Source organism: Musca vetustissima, unplaced genomic scaffold (genome assembly GCF_032173495.1).
Source record: "Musca vetustissima isolate MV318-11 ecotype Yass unplaced genomic scaffold, APGP_CSIRO_Mvet_v1 utg28967, whole genome shotgun sequence".
Taxonomy (NCBI): domain Eukaryota; kingdom Metazoa; phylum Arthropoda; class Insecta; order Diptera; family Muscidae; genus Musca; species Musca vetustissima.
The window spans coordinates 932,061-950,670 of record NW_026881305.1 but is presented as its reverse complement, the minus strand read 5'-3'; the positions used below and the strand labels follow the sequence as shown (position 1 = coordinate 950,670).

Genomic DNA, 18,610 nt, shown 5'->3' with positions numbered 1-18,610 from the left:
TTTTTTTCTATTGAATTTTCACAATTATTTTGCACTGATTTTTCGCGTTTTTTTTTCTCTTCTTCTTTGTTTCGTTCTCTACACTTTATGTAATTTTTTTGTGGGGTATTTATTTTTCTTGTTTTTTGCTCAAGCTCTAGTGTAAATAATTGCCTTCAAATCCTGTAGTTTTGCTGGCAAAAAACACACAGTCTCACACACACATACACAGAGAACAGCAGCAGCAAAAGAGGAAACAACAACAATAAAAAATGTCTTTGGTTGGGTTTTTTCTTCTGTTCTTCTTCTTCTGCCTTTAAAAATCCAAGAAGAACTGTTACGTTATTTTTTGTCTCGATGTATTAGTTGTTTTTTCTATTATCTCACAATAGTAGAGGGGGAGCAGCAGAGAGCAGCAGCAGCTTCCTTCCTTTGTTTGTTGTCTCAACTCTCTTCAAAAGTATACTAACGGCTATTGTGTGTGCTTTCTAATGGCAATACTAGTCTTAGTTGTAGTAGTAGGATGTATTGTTCGTGTTCTTCTTCTTATTTTTCTTATAAGACAACTTTCGTTCAGAGCGCGCAAGCAGTACTCTGTTATGATTTTGGCATGTACAACTATGCAAGGCAACACACGCACACACACACAATTCTCTGGGTTACAATAACGGGTAGTGTGTTTTCCTTCTGATAAAGCGAAGGAGAGAGAGAGAGAGAGTGTGTGTGATAGAGAGATGCAAAGTCACACTGAGTTAGAGAGGGTGGCTGGCTTGGTTGGTTGGCTGCCTTGCTTTGTTTGACTCTGGCTCACACAAAACACACACCCACACACACAGATACTAACAACAAAAGCAAAAATCTCACAAGTAACTGTGCCTTGGTGGCGTATACGTAGTGATTTTATTGATAAATATTTATTTTTAATGCATTAGTTTTAATAAAAATTTGTTTTTTATTTATTTTTTTTATTATTTTACTCTCTCTTGATTATATAATTTTTAATTATATTTTCTATATATTTTTTTCTTTATATTCTTTGCAAAAGAGCGAGTTATTATTTTATATCGTTTTCTGAAGCGCGCCTTTGTTTTTCGTAACAAATACCAAATCGAACTGAATTTCTGATTTTCATTTATTCTTGTTTGAGCAAACAACAAATTTTTTCTTGCACTGACAAGTAAGGATTTGGTAATAAAAAATGATGGGAGAGCTTTTTTGAGAAAGCAAATCTTGATATACTATAAATAAAAAAGCTTACGAAGAAACTACCCCTAAAATTTATATTTAGAAGGGAAGTGAAAAACAATCGGCTAACGTAAAAGACGTTAAATTTAAAATTTAAATAAATAGGCGTTGATTTTTTCGGAATATATTTAGAGATTAGGATTTTTTAAAATTTTTTTTTCAGGGTCCTATATAATAAGGCGTGGATTTTTATACCCTTCACCACACTGTGGTACAGGTTATTATGTCGTTGTGTATATGTTTGTAACAGGCAAAAGGAAACGAGATAGACCCATAGTTCCTTTTGAGAATATGCATAGAATCAGTTTCTCAGTCGATTTATGCATGTCCGTCCGTCTGTTGGTGTTAAATTGTAAACAAATTACAGGTCTCATTTATAATCCGAATTGGATGAAATTTCGCACAGCTCATTTATTTGCCCCAAGGACAAACCCTATTGAAATTGGGAAAAATCATTTCAGATTTATATATAGCTCCTATATATAATTTCGTCCGATTTAAGGTAAATGCTGCACTAAGGTCACTATATATCTTTCGATTTGCACAAAATTTGACACAGCGTACTGAATTAAGCCTAGAATGATGTGTGCTAAGTTTTATGAAAATCGGTTCAGATTTAGATATAGCTCCTATATATTTTTTCGTCCGTTTTTAGGTAAACAGTGCACCAAAGTCCCTATATATTCATCGATTTGCACGAAATTTGGCACAGCGTACTAAATTAAGTCTTGAACGATGAGTCTTGAAATTTCGTAAAAATCGGTTCAGATTTGGATATAGCTCCCATATATATTTTAGTCCGATTTAAGACAAATGGTGCACCAAAGTCGCTATGTATCTTTCGATATGCCAGTAATTTAGCATAGCGTACTGAATTAAGAGTAGAATGATGTGTGATACGTTTCGTGAAAATCGGTACAGATTTAGATATAGCTCCCATACATTTTTCGGTCGACTTAATATAAATGGTTCACCAAAATTGCTATATATCTTTCGATTTGCACGAAATTTGGCACAGAGTACTGAATTGGGTGCAGAATGATGTGTGCTAAGCTTCGTGAAAATCGGTCCACGTTTAGATATGGCTTCCATATATAGTTTCGTCCGATTTTATGTGAATGTTGCACCAAAGTCCCTATATATCTTTTGATATGCACGAAATTTGCCATAGCGTACTGAATTGAGTCTGGAATGATGTGTGCTGAGTTTCGTGAAAATCGGTTCAGATTTAGATATAGCTCCCATATATATTTTCGTCCGATTTAAGGTAAATGGTGCACCAAAGTACCTAAAAAGCTTTCGATTTATACGAAATTTGGTAAAGCGTACTGAGTTAAGTCTAGAAAGATATGTGTTAAATTTCATGAAATTCGGTTCAAATTTAGATATAGCTCCCATATATAGTTTCGTCCGATTTTATGTAAATGGTGCACCAAAGTCTCTAAATATCTTTCGATTTGCACGAAATTTGGCACAGGGTACTGAATTAAGCATAGAATGACGTGTGCTAAGTTTCGTGAAAATCGGTTCAGATTTAGATACAGCTCCCATATATATTTTCGTCTAATTTAAGGTAAATGGTTCACCAAAGACCCTATATATTCTTCGATTTGCACGAAATTTGGCATAACGTACTGAATTGAGTCTAGAATAATATGTGCTAAGTTTCGTGAAGATCCGTTCAGATTTATATATAGCTCCCATATATATTTTCGTCCGGTTTTACATAAATGGTGCACCAAACTCCTTTAGCTATAAATCCGATTAACATTTTTCCCATTTTGCACAACGTATCAAATTGAGACTTGTATGAAATTAAATTTAGTTGAAATTTTGCAGATACAGCCATAGCTTCCATATGTATTACGAATGGGTTTCATTGACATTCAATTGTAGGAATACATATGTATCAATTACCTATAAGTCGTTTTCCATGTCCCATGGTACGCAGACCGCCTTTAAATCGGCCTGAATGAAATTAAATTTTAAAAAGATTAAATTTTCAGGGACCTATAAAAGGCATGGATTTTTCAAATATAATTTTTTCAGGGACCTATATAAGGCGTTGATTTTATAAATATAATTTTTTCAGGGACCTATATAAGACGTGGATTTTTCAAATATAATTTTTTCAGGGACGTATTTTTTTAGGAGACGGTTTAAAAAAATGTTTTTTCTTATTATTGAAATAGAAAATCTCCTTCTTCTTCCATTAAAAATGTTTGCAAATCATCAAAAATTATGCCATCATTTCTTTGCTAGCTGTGATAATAACTGATAACTTATCTGCTTAAATATACAGCTAAATACATACATATACATATATCGTATGATAAGACAAGTGAAACAAATATTTCTTTAAATAAAATATCCCATTATAGAGCAAAGGTTATGACATAATTTACAATTAGTTTTTTTTTTAAATAAAAATTTTGCAAATAATACAACTGTATTTTTTATATATATTTATATGGCTTCGTGTTTTTTATTCTTCTTGTGTTTTTAAATCATAATAAGTTTACAAAAATATATATATTTAGGAAAACTTAGTTTTCAATATCAAAAAAATAGATATAAATGCATTACTGGTATAAGTTTCAAACTTCTTTTCAATTTATCTGTTCTTGCTCAGCAATATTTAATATTGTAAGGCATGTGGTTCATGTGATGGTGACGATGTTAATTTAGTTGTTGTTGAATTTGGCTGGACGCTTTTCAACGAAAGCGGTCATACCTTCCTTGCGATCCTCCTGTAAGGTTGAGAAAAAGAGAAATAAAGTGATTTAGAAATGTAATTGGAAATAAATTAAAACAATCGAGAAGTAGAAATAATAAAAAATAAGGAATTTTTTAAAGATTAAACCCTAAAATCGTTATAAGGAATGACTTTTTAAAAATAAATACAAATTTCTGGCTATTTTTCAATGTAAGGGTTTTAATTAGATGACCCAATGGTCTTATAGGTATTCTATAGTCAAAATCCAAAAGGTCATCTAGAAGAAAACTCATATGATAATCTATTACATCAAGTGCTTCTCTATTAGAAGATCGAATGGTCGGCTATTAGAAGACGCAACGATCTGGTATTATTAGAAACAGTTTGACTTCTATTAGAGGACTCAGCGGTCTTCAATTAGAAGAGCCAAAATGGCTTTCTCTAAGAAAAATCAGAAGACATTCGATTAGAAGACCCAAATGGTCGTAGATTAGAAGACATAAATGATCTTTCAGTAAGGAATATCATTATACGTTATCTACAAGGATCCAAGACCCAGTGTTCTACTATGAGACCCAAATAACTTATATCTCAAGTCCCAAAGGCAAGGTCTACTATACGAAAACCAGCAATACCTAATTGGTCTTCTATTATAAGGCCCAATGAACTTTTATCCCAAGTCCCAAATATTTTATAACAACATTTTAACAACATTCGATATTACAGAATACAGGGGCAGAGCAATACCTTCTATAAAAATTCGAAAAGGCTTCAATGGTTCTATAAGAATTTCAACGTGATTTTTTATAACGATTTAATAGAACTTCTATAAAAAACATACAAGACCTTCTATAAAAAATACCTACAGGACTTTATAAAAGAAGTCTTAAATAGCTGTCTATAAGACGATATACAAGACCTTCTTAAAGTAATAGAGGGCAACGAAGACTAGAATACCTTCTTTAAAATTTCAAAAAGGCTTTAAGGGTTCTATAAGAATTTCTACGTGATTTTTTATATACAGATTTAATAGAACTTCTATAAAAAAACACACAAGACCTTCTATAAAAAATACCTACAGGACTTTATAAAAGAAGACTTAAATAGCCTTCTATAAGAAGATATACAAGACCTTCTTAAAGTAGATCTGAAAAGTATTTTATAAGATGGCCAAAAAATGTCTTCTATATACGACCAAGAAGGTTTAGACCTTCTTGGTCGTGGTAGGAAGACCAGCAAGACCTTCTATAAAAAATCGAAATGGCTACAAGGGTTCTAAAAGAATTTCTACGGGGTCTGTTATAAAAAGGCCTACTAGACCTTTTATAAAAAGACATAGAAAACTCTCTAGAAAAATACCTACAAGGCTTTCTAATAGAAGTCTTAAATAGCCTTCTATACGAATATCTACAAGTCCTTTTAAGAGTATATTTGAAAGGTATATAATATGAAGGCCTAAAATTGTCTTCCATATGTGACTTACAATTTCTTCTATATAGGACCTACAAGATCTCCTATAAGAAGGCTTATAAGGCCTTTTTTAACACCTATACATTTTTTTAGAATATCTGAAAGGTGAATCTGAAAGTGATTTATATATGTTATCTACAAGAGATTCTCTATGAAGTGTTACAATATTTCTACACAAGGCTTTCTAAAATTACTCCTAACAGGCGACTAAGCTCCTACCTATAAGAAGGCCTAGAATATCTTCTATAGGAACCTAAAGGTCTTCTATAAGAATACCTCTGAAACATTCCATATGAATACCTATAATCTCTTCTATAAAGAGTTTTCTATACAAGGCTTTCTAAAATGTCACCTAACTGAAGCATGAACGCCTACCTATAGTAGGCCAAAAGGTCTTTTATAAGAGGAGATGCGAGGCCTTCTATGAGAAGACCTACACATTTTTAAGAAGATCTAAAAAGTATTCTATAAGTGTACTTAAAGGGTTCTATGAGAAGAGTTCCTACGTTTTCTAAAATATCAAATAACATCAACCTAAGTTCCTCCCTATTAGAAGACTTGGACTGTATTCTATGTGAAGACCTAAAAGGCCTCTTATAAAATAACCGATAAGAGTACCATTGAAACCTTAAACGGCATTCAAATTATAACTTTTTACTGGGTTAACCTGTTGTATGAGGATTTGACATTTATACAATGGAATTGACAATTTAAATCCACTGGGTTAACGAAATCCGGTAGAATGTAAACGTACTATTATATATGAATACATATTAGCTCTTCTATAAAGCGTTTTCTATACAAGGCATTCTACCTACATTAGGCCTTAAAGGTATTTTATAAGAGGAGATGCGAGGCTTTCTATGAGAAGACCTACACATTTTTGAAGAAGATCTAAAAAGTATTCTATAAGTATACCTAAAAGGATTATATATGAAGAGTTACTATGCTTTCTAAAATGTCGACTAACATCAGCCTAAGCTCTTGCCTATTAGAAGACCTAGAATGTATTCTATGTAAATACCTAAAAGGCCTATTATAAAATAATATATATGAATACCATTGAAGACTTTCGGAAAATGTCTCCAAACAGAAGCCTAAGCTTCTACCTTCCATATGAATACCAATTAGCTCTTCTATAATTTTTTTCTAGACAAGGCTTTCTAAATGTCTCCTAACTGAAGCCTAAGTGCCTAGCTATAGGTCTTCTTAAAGATCTAAAAGGTCTTTTATAAAAACACCTTTCATATAAACCTATTAGCTTTCCTATAAAAATATATACAAAGTCTTTTTAAGAAGACCTAAAACGACATAAATTTCCCTATCTTATCATTCTCTATAATCTCCACATATATCCGCCCCCTTTACTTACAGTCGAGAAAGTGGCGTGGAAAGTTCTTCTCTCGTATTTCAAACCCTCTTGCAAAGTGGTCTCGTAGGCAGTGTTGACAGCCTCCTTGCACAATTGGACAATCAATTGCGAATGGGTACCGATCTTTTCACCCAATTTAACAGCTTCGGCAACCAATTGATCGGCGGGCACAACCTTGCTAACCAAACCGGTCTTTTCAGCTTCAGCAGCGCTGATCATGTTACCGGTCAAGCACATTTCCATAGCCTTAGATTTGCCAACGACACGGGTCAAACGTTGGGTGCCACCAGCACCGGGGATGGTGCCCAAAGCAATTTCAGGTTGACCGAATTTGGCCTTATCACCGGCATAGATGATGTCGCACATCATGGCCAATTCACAGCCACCACCCAAGGCGTAACCGTTGACGGCAGCAATAATGGGCTTTTGGCACTTGGCAACACGGGTCCAATCATTCAAGAAGTTACCCATAATGCAGTGGGAGTAGGTGTTGGGTTGCATTTCCTTGATGTCGGCACCAGCGGCGAAAGCTTTTTCGCTGCCGGTAATAACAATGGCGGCAATGTTCTTATCCTGTTCGTATTGATCCAAGCTGGCGCTCAATTCCTTCATCAGGCCATTGCACAAGGCATTCAAGGCCTTGGGGCGGTTCAAGGTGATGACGGCAACATTTTTCTTTTCGCCAGCCAATTCGGTTTTGATGAATTCGAAGTTGGTGGCTGTGTGGGGGGAGAGAGGGAAAGAAAAGAAAACAAGTTAATAAAAATTCTATAAAAAAAAATAAATTCAATATTGAATTCTATTATCTATGCAACGTGTGTTTTGAATATTAATAAAGTCAATATTGGCATAGATAAAAGAAAAGTGGGACTGCTGTCTGGCTGATTATTCTAGAGCATGATGATGGTGCGGGTTATTTGCTGATAAGAAGTCTACAATGCAATTTCTTTTCAATAAATTTTTAAGTCTGGTTTGATTCGCCCATTTTATGTCTGCATAGACAAAGTCCATTGTCTTCATTCAAAATCAAACACAAGAAAAGTTAAAAATAAATCCTCAAGTCTCGCTGTTGCGTAACCAGCTATCTGTATTTTTCCATAACTTGTCAAACATTGTTCGAATCGAAATAAAAACAACAAATTGCACCGGCTTTTCAACAAAATCCAAAACATTTGCATTGCCATTACACTTTCTCCCGGCCCATACCTTTGGCGAAGGTCAAACATTCAATAATTAATTAATTGCTATTAACAACTATTTTCAACACGAGCGGTGTGTGAGGGGGGGATTGTATGTGCAAAAAAAAAAATAATTCTCAACTTACCGGCAGCACTGTAGAAACGTGGAACAAATTGTTGTTGCTTAGCGGCAACCTGCAACATTTGTTGGGCACGACCGGCCACAGTTTTCATGATTTGTGCCATTTTGTATTCCTTTGGTGATTTGCTGAGCGAGCTCTGGAATAGTCCAAGAATATTTATTACTTAATATGCGGGAAGAGAGGGGGGAAAAATTTTTCATTTTCGCACAACTAGTTTGGTACTTACGGAACGAACACTGGAGCAAGAATGATCAGCTCATATTTTGCGATGGAGCAAAATAGGGATATTTCAATCGATTTATGGCGGTTATCGATTTGCTGAAGTGAAAAAAAACCAAAACAAAGTTGAAAATTGTATCGATCGTGTAATATTAATAGACGCCTAAAAGTATGCTTTAATTTATTTTGTTTATTGTTTGGTTTTCTTTGTGGCCTTTGCAAAACAAGTCGTCGTTGGGTTAATTAGTGCAGGGGATCTATAGATCGAAAGTGGTTCACTTATAAAACGTAATGCCTCGTAACGTAAAAAGACGAATATCAGAGCTGATGAAAAACAATGAAGGCCAAAAGTATTGAATATTTTTCATCGGATTGGATTGAATCTTTGAATATGATTATATATAGGAAAAAATTACAGTAGCAAATTTTAAAACAAATATTTAATCAATTAAAAATATGAGTGAAATCGATCAGAACATAAGGCTGAAATATGAAGTGGCCACAACATCAATCAGTAAGTATAGGTCCTAAGCCGGACGGGGACCAGCTTAATCAATTCTGAGGTACTCTTGTTACTCTTTAGAACACAGAAAATGAAAATAAATCGTGAACGCCAAAAAAAATCTGTAAGGAAAGCAGTAAAGTCGGACGGTCCCAACTATAGGATAACCTTCAATAATTTGGGTATATTTAACAAATGCACTCTAAGTCCGCTTTTCCACAGGCAGATTTTTATTTGGCAAATTTTTTGTTTTCTCCTTTGGAATTTTTGCTTGCTTTTCCATTAGCAAATTTTTCTTTGCCAAATTTGCGAATCAAAATGCAAAAGAAAGAAAAAAAAACGTCAAAAGTGTTTGCATTTTAAAGATTTTTTTAATATTTTATTTATTTTTTATATATATTATTATATAAATTGCAAAAATTAAATTTCACTTGCACAAATTAAAGCAACAGGTTTGTTAACAAAAGCCGGCTGTGTGTCAGTAAAGCGAATAGGTTCAAAAGGAAATGTCAACAAAATTGTTTTCAACGAAAAGATCAAAGCAGAATTTGCGTGTACGGCAAATTCTGAACAGGCAAATTTTTGTTTTTCTTCCTCGCAACCCTCTCGCCTACAAACTCAGTATTTGCCAAATAAAAATTTGCCTGTGGAAAAGCTCTGTTAGTCTGCTTTTCCACAGGCAAATTTTTATTTTTAAAGGACCATGGACATGAAATTGAAAGAACTTAAATGTGCGATATTTATCTGCATGTGAACTGACTTAAAGCAAAGAACACACATGCCATTCTGCAACCTATGCTAAATTTCATTTCATTCGGACAGATTTAGAGTCGAAAATGTATAATATAAGAACTACATCTTAATCTGAAACCTAACATAAGTCATAACAGACTCAATAAGATGTGGTATTCCATATTTGGTCTTAATCGGACGAACAAATCAAATCAAAAGAAATAAAGGGTCTTCGGTGCACCATTTGCATAAAATCGGACGAAAATATATATATGGGAGCTATATTTAAATCTGAACCGATTTCATCACAAATTCACATACGCCAATTTGTACTTAATACGATACGAAGTGCTAAATTTTGCCGCCATCCGACAAACTTTGACAGTTTGCTGCACCATTTATATAAAATGGGACGAAAATATATATGGGAACAATATCTTCTTCTGAACCTGTTTGAATAGGATTCGCCCTGGAAAACAAGGGTGAACTGTGCCAAATAGAGTTGTTCAGTTCACGAACGAACTAGTTCAAATGAACGATTCACTTAAAAGACCGATTGAACTAGGTCTTTCAAAGTCGTTCTTTTTAGTTCGTTAAAAGAACGAACTGGAATAATCGTTCCTTTTAGTTTAAATGTGAGCGTTTCACTGACTTAGTTCGATTTTTCTCTAAATGGAAGCGGCACCGATCGAGTTTCATTTTGCATGTGATATTAACAGCGCTTTCATTTAGTAAACATGTAAAATATGTTGCCTATCATTTATGCTCGCAAGTAATTTTTCTATTATTCTGAAACTTTTCTTTAAAAATCCACACCTTATAGATGGCCATAACCTGTTCTAAAATTTTTCTATATAATATCCTCGCCATAAAAAAAACATTAAATTGTTTTTATTCACATATCACAATCTTCCAAGAACGATTCGGAGAGACATGAATTATTAAAAGAACGACCAAAGTAAAACGACATCTGAGTAAAAGAGCTTAATTGTGAACGATTGAACTAGAAGACCGAACTAGTTCAATCAAAAGAGCGATCAGCTATCTGAACTAGATAGAACAACTCTAGTGCCAAATTTCATCCAAATCGGATCATAAATGGGACCTGTACTTTGGACTGACGGAAAAGCATAAATCGATTCAAAAAGAGATTCATATTCTATATTCTCAAAGGAACCATGGGTCTATCTCGTTTCCTTTTACAAACATATGCACAAAGACATAATACCCTGTACCAAGGTGGTGAAGGATATAATTATTAATGCCTTTGAGTCTGCATTTTGCGTACAAATGTCAATCGGTGTTGTAGACAGTTATAACCTCTGTGTATTTATCCCGCCTTTAGGATTCTATTTTGATTTGCGAAGATCTGCGGAATCGCTACCTAGTGTGGAGTATTTTTATAACCTTCACTTTATAGTGGCGTGTATGTCATTCAGTTTGCAACACTTCGAAATATTCTATATGAACTCCATAAATATTCTTGATCAGAATAAAATTATATTTCAATTTAGTCATGCCGTCTGTTAAAAACCCCATAGGGGATTCGGTATATTGAGAATTTCGGCCAAGTATGTCAATCTAATTGAGTAGAAAATTTCGCTACTAAAAATGATCAATATTGGCAAGCCCAGGTAGCTCCCATGGAACAATGAATAGGTAGTCCATTTAGAGTAGCTGTCGAAGTGGGTAATATCTACATGAATTCGATGTGCTGTGTTGCCAATCATGTGAAATATTATATGGAAAAATTTGACAGATGATCGAGACAAAAACAAAGGTTTTTGTTTTGATACATCACCGTCTTATTGCATCATGGTAGCCCCCATATATTGTCACGATTATTTTGTATTTTTGGAGTTCTGGGCACCAAAAAGTGTCAATATAGGTCCCATTCTTAAGCTAGCCCCCATATAACTTCCATCAAACCCTATCGTCTTACTCCCCTTTTGCTCAATGCCTCCTATACCGCAGTGCGTCTGATGGTATCGAAAGATTTCTTGAAATCTATGAACAGTAGGTACAAGGGGGTGCGCCACTCTATAGATGTTTCTATTACGACTCGTAGGGTGTTGGCCTGGTCCACGCAGCTTCTATTTGATCTAAAGCCAGCTTTTTCAGCTCTCAGAATTCTTTTCTTTATTAAGGGCTAATAGTACGTTTACATTTAACCGTTAACCCAGTGGGTTTCTATTGTCAATTCCTTTGCATATATGTCAAATAAAACGGCATATACATTAGAAATTTTTACCGAGTTAACCTACTTTAAGAGGATTTATTTGACATATATGCAAAGGAATTGACAAATGAAACCTTCTGGGTTAACGAAATCCGGTTAAATGTAAACGTAGCCTAAATCCTCATAAAGTAGGTTAACCTGGTAAAAAGTTCTAATGTACAAGGAGTTTAAGCATTATATAAGGTAGGGTAGCTTTTGTCAGAAAGGAGAAAATACACATCTACCTTGTGGACTATAATGTCAGAATAAATTAAAATAAATGTCATTCTGTTCATTTGACATATTCGAAAAATTAATGGAATGCCAGGTTTTTGTTTCAAAATCGAGTTGGAGATATAATTTTGATATTGATTCATTCATAAATCATACATTTCTTTTTCCCAACGTTGTAAAATTCATCTTTAAACAAATGGATTTTAGAATACATTTTTCTGTAAGCATTACATACACAGTCACATATTTTTAATACTGACCGAATACGTAAGAAATTTAATTTATAAGTTGCTATTGTCTACCTTGAATAATTGACCACGGTTTGAACCACATGGTGCCACCAGTGATGCCAGTTAAATTTCATGAAAAATCGTCAATTTTTCAGAAAAAAATCGGCATAATCGGCATTTGTATTTTTAAAAAACGGCAAAAAATCGGCAGCATATAATTTATAAATAAATTCATATTTTTTTGGTTTATAACAAATCAATATTGTTTATTACATTAAAAAAAAGATAACAAATTCAATTCTGTATAAAAAAATAACATAAAAGTTTCATTTTTCTACAAAAAATGTAGATTTTTCTAAAATATAGTAATTATTATGTACACTAGTGAGATCTTTCAGATTTACGTATAACACAGTGTGGTATTAAGGTCATAAAAATAGCTTACAAACTAGTACATATTTTTATTACACATTTTTAGTAAATCATTATCAATTTTGATATTAAAACAATTTGAATTCCGAGCTTCTAATTTTAGTTTTGTTAAGGTTTACCTGACTAAAAATTCGTTCCACATTTGCTGTGGAGTGTGGAAGAACCATAATTCTTTGTACAAATTTAGACAAAACTGGAAAAGCTAAATTGGAGTCCCCACGTTTAATTTCGGAAATTTTTTTCCAAAAACTTTTTAAATTATATTCTGCATTTTTAAAAATTTCTTCAAAATTCGGAAAGTTTAACTCCCGAAACTCGGAGTCTAAAGATTTGCCTTATTCGATGTAAAATGTAAACTAGACAGAGTACAATGCTGACAAAAAATGCAGATATCTAAGCCATTGAAAACGGCTGCGGAGAGTCGCCGATAGTTATAATGATTTAAAGCTGCCAATTTTATATGATTGTATGGTAACGCCGTATTAAATTAAAAAGTTAGACTATTTGTGTCGATTGTTGAAATATCGGCAATTCTGAGGCAAAAATCGGAAAATCGGCATTTTCCATTTTTAGAGTGAAAAATCGTCAAAATGCCGATAAATCGGCAAATATGGCAGCCCTGGGTGCCACACAATTCGAGCGAATATGGACTTTTCTTATACACTTTACCTTTTAATGGTTGTAAATCAGAGTTCTATTTTTCTGAAAAATTGTCGAAGATAATGTTCGAAGATTTTCTAAAGGTCGTTTATTTATGGGCTATTGTTTATCCGCTTTGATATTTGAGGGTTAATAACGCAGAGAGCGACATCCATTGTCTATTACCTCAAAATAATGTGGATTCTAATACACATACGAGGTTTGCGTCTAAGCTACACTGGCTCGTTATTGTACGATTTTCTCTTTTGTTGGACGATAAATCGTAAATATCACACAGACGATTGTACGACAAACAGTCTAGCCTGCATCCAAAGCCATTATAGTCTATAAATAATTGCTATAATAATTCTTTTGAACGTATTATAGCAAAATAATAATAAATTATAGTAGAAAGTAAACAATGAACATGAGTTTCCACACTGAAACATATAGATGGCGCTGTTTGGTTTAGAGTAGTTAATACAACTGGGAATACTGAATATGAAATATATTGTTGAAATTAAAGAGGATTAATTGTATGGCAAGAGAAACAAATTAAAATCCGAACATTAATTAATTCCATTTCTACCTGGGTATTTTTTTGGTTCAGTGTAAACTGTATATGCCATTAACCCATTTGTAAAAAAATTTTAATTTTGACATATCAAAAAATAAACAACGGTTACCATGGTCATATTTTTATTTCATTCAATAATTTAATTTTTGTAGAAGAAAAACAGTAACCAAAAATAAGTTGGGATTAATTATAAAAAATTAGAAAAATTAATATCCTCAAAAATATGGAAAATTGTAATGACGAAAATGGAGCTGGTGGCGATTCAGCCGCGCCAAAGGAGGAACCCTCGCAGGATAGTCTTAAAACTGGATTTATACCATATGTGGGCAACAGCAACAACAATAGACGAAATGTTAAGGAAAAGCTGCCGCACATATTTGATTTGCGTAGTAAATTGAGGAAAGATAAATTGCAAAAGAAGTTAAAGGATATGTAAGGATGAGAACAATTTTTTGGTAAATGTTAAAAAGTAATATATTGGCGTTTTCCCTAGGCCCCAGGGCAAGGCTAAAAACGACATCGAACTACAACTGGAGCAAAGCGATAAATGTCTGCAGGAACTTTTGGATTTTGGCAATGAACTGGTCAACAACATCAAGGCGGCCAATGAGCAGCAGGAGTTGCTGCAGTGTCGCAGTAAGAAGCAGAGAGAGGAGGGTATGTTTTTATGTCTGTCCCAGTAACCTTGGGATCCGAAATTTTTTTCTATAGAAAAAAATCCCCAGTAACCTGGGGACCCGAAATTTTTTTCTATATAGAAAAAAATCCCCAGTAACCTGGGGACCCGAAATTTTTTTCTATAGAAAAAAATCCCCTGTAAGCTGGGGACCCGAAATTTTTTTCTATATAGAAAAAAATCCCCAGTAACCTGGGGACCCGAAATTTTTTTCTATAGCAAAAAAATCCCCAGTAACCTGGGGACCCGAAATTTTTTTTCTATAGAAAAAAATTCCCCAGTAACCTGGGCAACCGAAATTTTTTTCTATAGAAAAAAATTCACCAGTAACCTGGGGACCCGAAATTTTTTTCAATAGAAAAAAATCCCCAGTAACCTGGGGACCCGAAATTTTTTTTCTATAGAAAAAAATCCCCAGCAACCTGGGGACCCGAAATTTGTTTCTATAGAAAAAAATCCCCAGTAACCAGGGGACCCGAATTTTTTTTCTATAGAAAAAAATCCCCAGTAACCTGGGGACCCGAATTTTTTTTCTATAGAAAAAAAATCCCCAGTAAACTGGGGACCCGAATTTTTTTTCTATAGAAAAAAAATCCCCAGTAAACTGGGGACCCGAATTTTTTTTCTATAGAAAAAAATCCCCAGTAAGCTGGGGACCCGAAATTTTTTTCTATAGAAAAAAATCCCCAGTAAACTGGGGACCCGAATTTTTTTCTATAGAAAAAAAAATCCCCAGTAAACTGGGGACGCGAAATTTTTTTCTATAGAAAAAAATCCCCAGCAACCTGGGGACCCGAATTTTTTTTTTTCTTAAAAATATCCTCTTTTCCTTTCAGCCCTCCATCAAACCCTGCGCACTGAGGCCGCCGAAACTTTGAAACTTTTCGATGAAATCAATGCCAAATGGTTGGAAATGAATGAAATGCGTGAACCCATGGCGATATTCGAAGAAATGCAAAAACAACGCGAAAATATAGCACAAATGATGAGCAGCAAGGATGAACTGATAGAAAAATGCCAGGAAGAATTACGAAGGATCAATGCAAAATACGATGCCGATCAACAGAAACAATCGCAGGATGTCTGCTTCCTGGTCGAACGTATCGACGATCAAATTGAATTATTAAAAAAATCCTATAAGGAAAATCTCTATGAGCTGCAGGAGGCCATAGATACGGAAAAGAAAAAGTTGCATCAGGCCTCACAGGATAAATGGTCGCGAATGTATACCGACTTAACCCTAAAAGAGGAAGAGAAAATGGAGCTGGTAAAGGAGAAGCAGGAACTATATTCTCAAGAATTAGAGAAGATCCGCACCAAACAGGAAGAGATAACAAGGGCCACCAGGATACGCCTGGAAAAGGATGCTGAAATGTTGGAATTGGAAATACGAAAGACCCGAGCGAATATTTTGATTAATTCGGAAAAAATCGATTACAATTATCAGGTGCTGCAGAAGCGTAACGAAGAGAACATCATTATTAATAATCAACAAAAACGTAGAGTTGCCAAGTTCAATGAATCGATTGTGTTGTTGAAGAGGAAATTGGAATCGATGAAGCAAAGCAATCGCCAGGTTATGGAGCGATATACGGAAGAGATACAGAAGCTACATGCCAGCATAAATGAACTGCAGCTGAAATCGGAACATTTTCGTAAGAGTAATAGAAATAAGGTGAGAGTGGAAGGGGAAGGGGAGGGGAAGAGAATATTTTTAAAATTTTCGGATGTTTTTCTAGTTCACCAAAGTCTGGGCAATGCATTTCAAGGAAATCAAGGATCTACTCAACAGTGTTTGGGATGTGGATAGGATTTTATATGAACAGCAGCTTGGAAGGAAGTGGGAGAGACCAGCCATCGACATGGAGGCATTGGATTATACCAAACCAAAGGGGAAGGGTAAGGGAACTATAAAAAAATCGCTCTGAAAACTGGGGACCAACTTTTTCCTATAGAAAAAAAATACCCCAGTAACCTGGGGCAGCAAATTTTTTTCTATAGAAAAAAATACCCCAGTAACCTGGGGCAGCAAATTTTTTTCTATAGAAAAAAATACCCCAGTAACCTGGGGCAGCAAATTTTTTTTCTATAGAAAAAAATACCCCAGTAACCTGGGGCAGCAAATTTTTTTCTATAGAAAAAAATACCCCAGTAACCTGGGGCAGCAAATTTTTTTCTATAGAAAAAAATACCCCAGTAACCTGGGGCAGCAAATTTTTTTCTATAGAAAAAAATACCCCAGTAACCTGGGGCAGCAAATTTTTTTCTATAGAAAAAAATACCCCAGTAACCTGGGGCAGCAAATTTTTTTCTATAGAAAAAAATACCCAGTAACCTGGGGCAGCAAATTTTTTTTCTATAGAAAAAAAAATCCCCAGTAACCTGGGGCAGCAAATTTTTTTTCTATAGAAAAAAAATCCCCAGTAACATGGGGTAGCAAATTTTTTTTCTATAGAAAAAAATACCCAGTATGCTGGGGACCAAATTTTTTTCTATAAAAAAAACACAAAGTATCCTGGGGACCAATTTTTTTTTTCTATAGAAAAAAAATCCTTCAGTAAGCTGGGGACCCGGAATTTTTTCTATAGAAAAAAAAATACCAGTAACCTGGGGCAGCAAATTTTTTTCTATAGAAAAAATTCCACTGGGGGATGTCCTGTAACCATGGGATCCAATTGTCTTAATGTTTTTTTTTAATTTTATTACCAGTTCCCAAACCCAAAACAGCTCCCGCCTCATATGGCCGCCAGCGACGCCCATTGCCTTCAGGCAGTCGCAAACCCCAGGCCAAACAAGTCAATCAAAGACAATTGCAGGATATTTTACAAAAAATCTCAGATCGTGCAGGATTTTTGATTGAAGAGCGTCTGCTGGAAATATTGAAACCCTATACGGATGAGGAAAAATGTTTGGTGCGAATTGAGAATATATTTGCGGTAGGTCGATAATTTCTCTATATGGACAAGTGATGTAAATAATCTCTGATATAATTTTAGGCCTTAAATATAACCGACATGGCTGTGGTCAATAGTTTAATATCATATTTCGAGCCGTATTCATGGTGTCCAAATTGTTCGGAAGGTATCAATCAGAAGTCCTTAAAGAGCTTATATTCATTTAAGGCCAAAGAGGAGGAAAATTCTCCAGAAAGTTCGGAGGTAAGATCTTCCTAATTTGTGTGTGATAAAATCTTATCTTCAATATTCCCATTAAGGCCTCCCCTGAGTCTGCCTGTTCCAATCACATTTTGGTCATGGAACCGGCCTTGGTTTTGACAGCTCTCAATGAGTTTACCAGCCAACAGATGAGAGCAAAATCCGCTAATGGCAAGGATCACAAGAGGTAGGATTTTCTCAGAGAAATATTTCAATATTGAAATTAATTTTGATTTTTTATAAAAATTCAGGGATCTATGTCTGGAAACGGAAATGGACCTGCTGGCCTTGGATGAGCAGCACATACTCAGCTATTGGCAACAATTCAGCAAGTTTATGCCTCAGGATAAACAAAATCTATGGAAAACTATCGAACATGGCCTCAATCATTATTTGGAGGTATTGAAGAAACGTTCGCAGCTGGATGGCGAATGTGTATTTTTACAAAAACAAAATTCCGAATTGAAATATCTACTGCAGAAATTGTAAAAATCAAAATTTTGAAAAAAAGACAAATAAAAAGATTGTAAAGGGTACCTATATAAAGCGTGGATTTTTATACCCTTCACCATACTGTGGTACAGGGTATTATGTCTTTGTGCATATGTTTGTAACAGGCAAAAATAATCGAGATAGCCCCATGGTTCCGTTTGAGAATATGCATAGAATCACTTTCTGAGTCGATTTATGCATGTCCGTTCGTCAGTCCGTCTGTCCATGTTAACAAAGTCAGGTCGTATTTATGATCCGAATTGGATGAAATTAGGCACAGCTCATTTGTTTGGCCCAAGGACGAACCCTATTGAAATTGGGAAAAATCTGAAATTGGGAAAAATCGGTTCAGATTTAGATATAGCTCCCATATATATTTTCGTCCGATTTAAGGTAAATGG

At 34.5% G+C, this 18,610-nt stretch overlaps 2 protein-coding genes across 2 annotated transcripts in view; one reads left to right on the top strand and one right to left on the bottom strand.

The window, feature by feature from the left end:
* Positions 1–3,887: 3,887 nt before the first annotated feature.
* LOC133327259 (probable enoyl-CoA hydratase, mitochondrial) overlaps positions 3,888–18,610 on the bottom strand; it is a 55,795-nt gene continuing 41,072 nt past the window's right edge. The window contains exons 2-4 of the mRNA XM_061535815.1: positions 8,107–8,209; positions 6,783–7,501; positions 3,888–3,974 (exon numbers count right to left, since the gene is read on the bottom strand). Coding sequence (XP_061391799.1) covers positions 3,909–3,974; positions 6,783–7,501; positions 8,107–8,206 — 885 coding nt within the window. The 5' untranslated portion in view covers positions 8,207–8,209 and the 3' untranslated portion in view covers positions 3,888–3,908. The remainder of the gene's footprint in view (positions 3,975–6,782; positions 7,502–8,106; positions 8,210–18,610) is intronic.
* Positions 14,110–18,208, top strand: LOC133327287 (dynein regulatory complex protein 1 homolog). Its single transcript, XM_061535842.1, has 8 exons — positions 14,110–14,318; positions 14,380–14,543; positions 15,399–16,237; positions 16,302–16,461; positions 17,290–17,498; positions 17,559–17,720; positions 17,777–17,904; positions 17,969–18,208. The coding sequence occupies exons 1-8, from the start codon at positions 14,110–14,112 to the stop codon at positions 18,204–18,206; spliced, it is 2,109 nt and encodes a 702-aa protein (XP_061391826.1). The 3' UTR covers positions 18,207–18,208.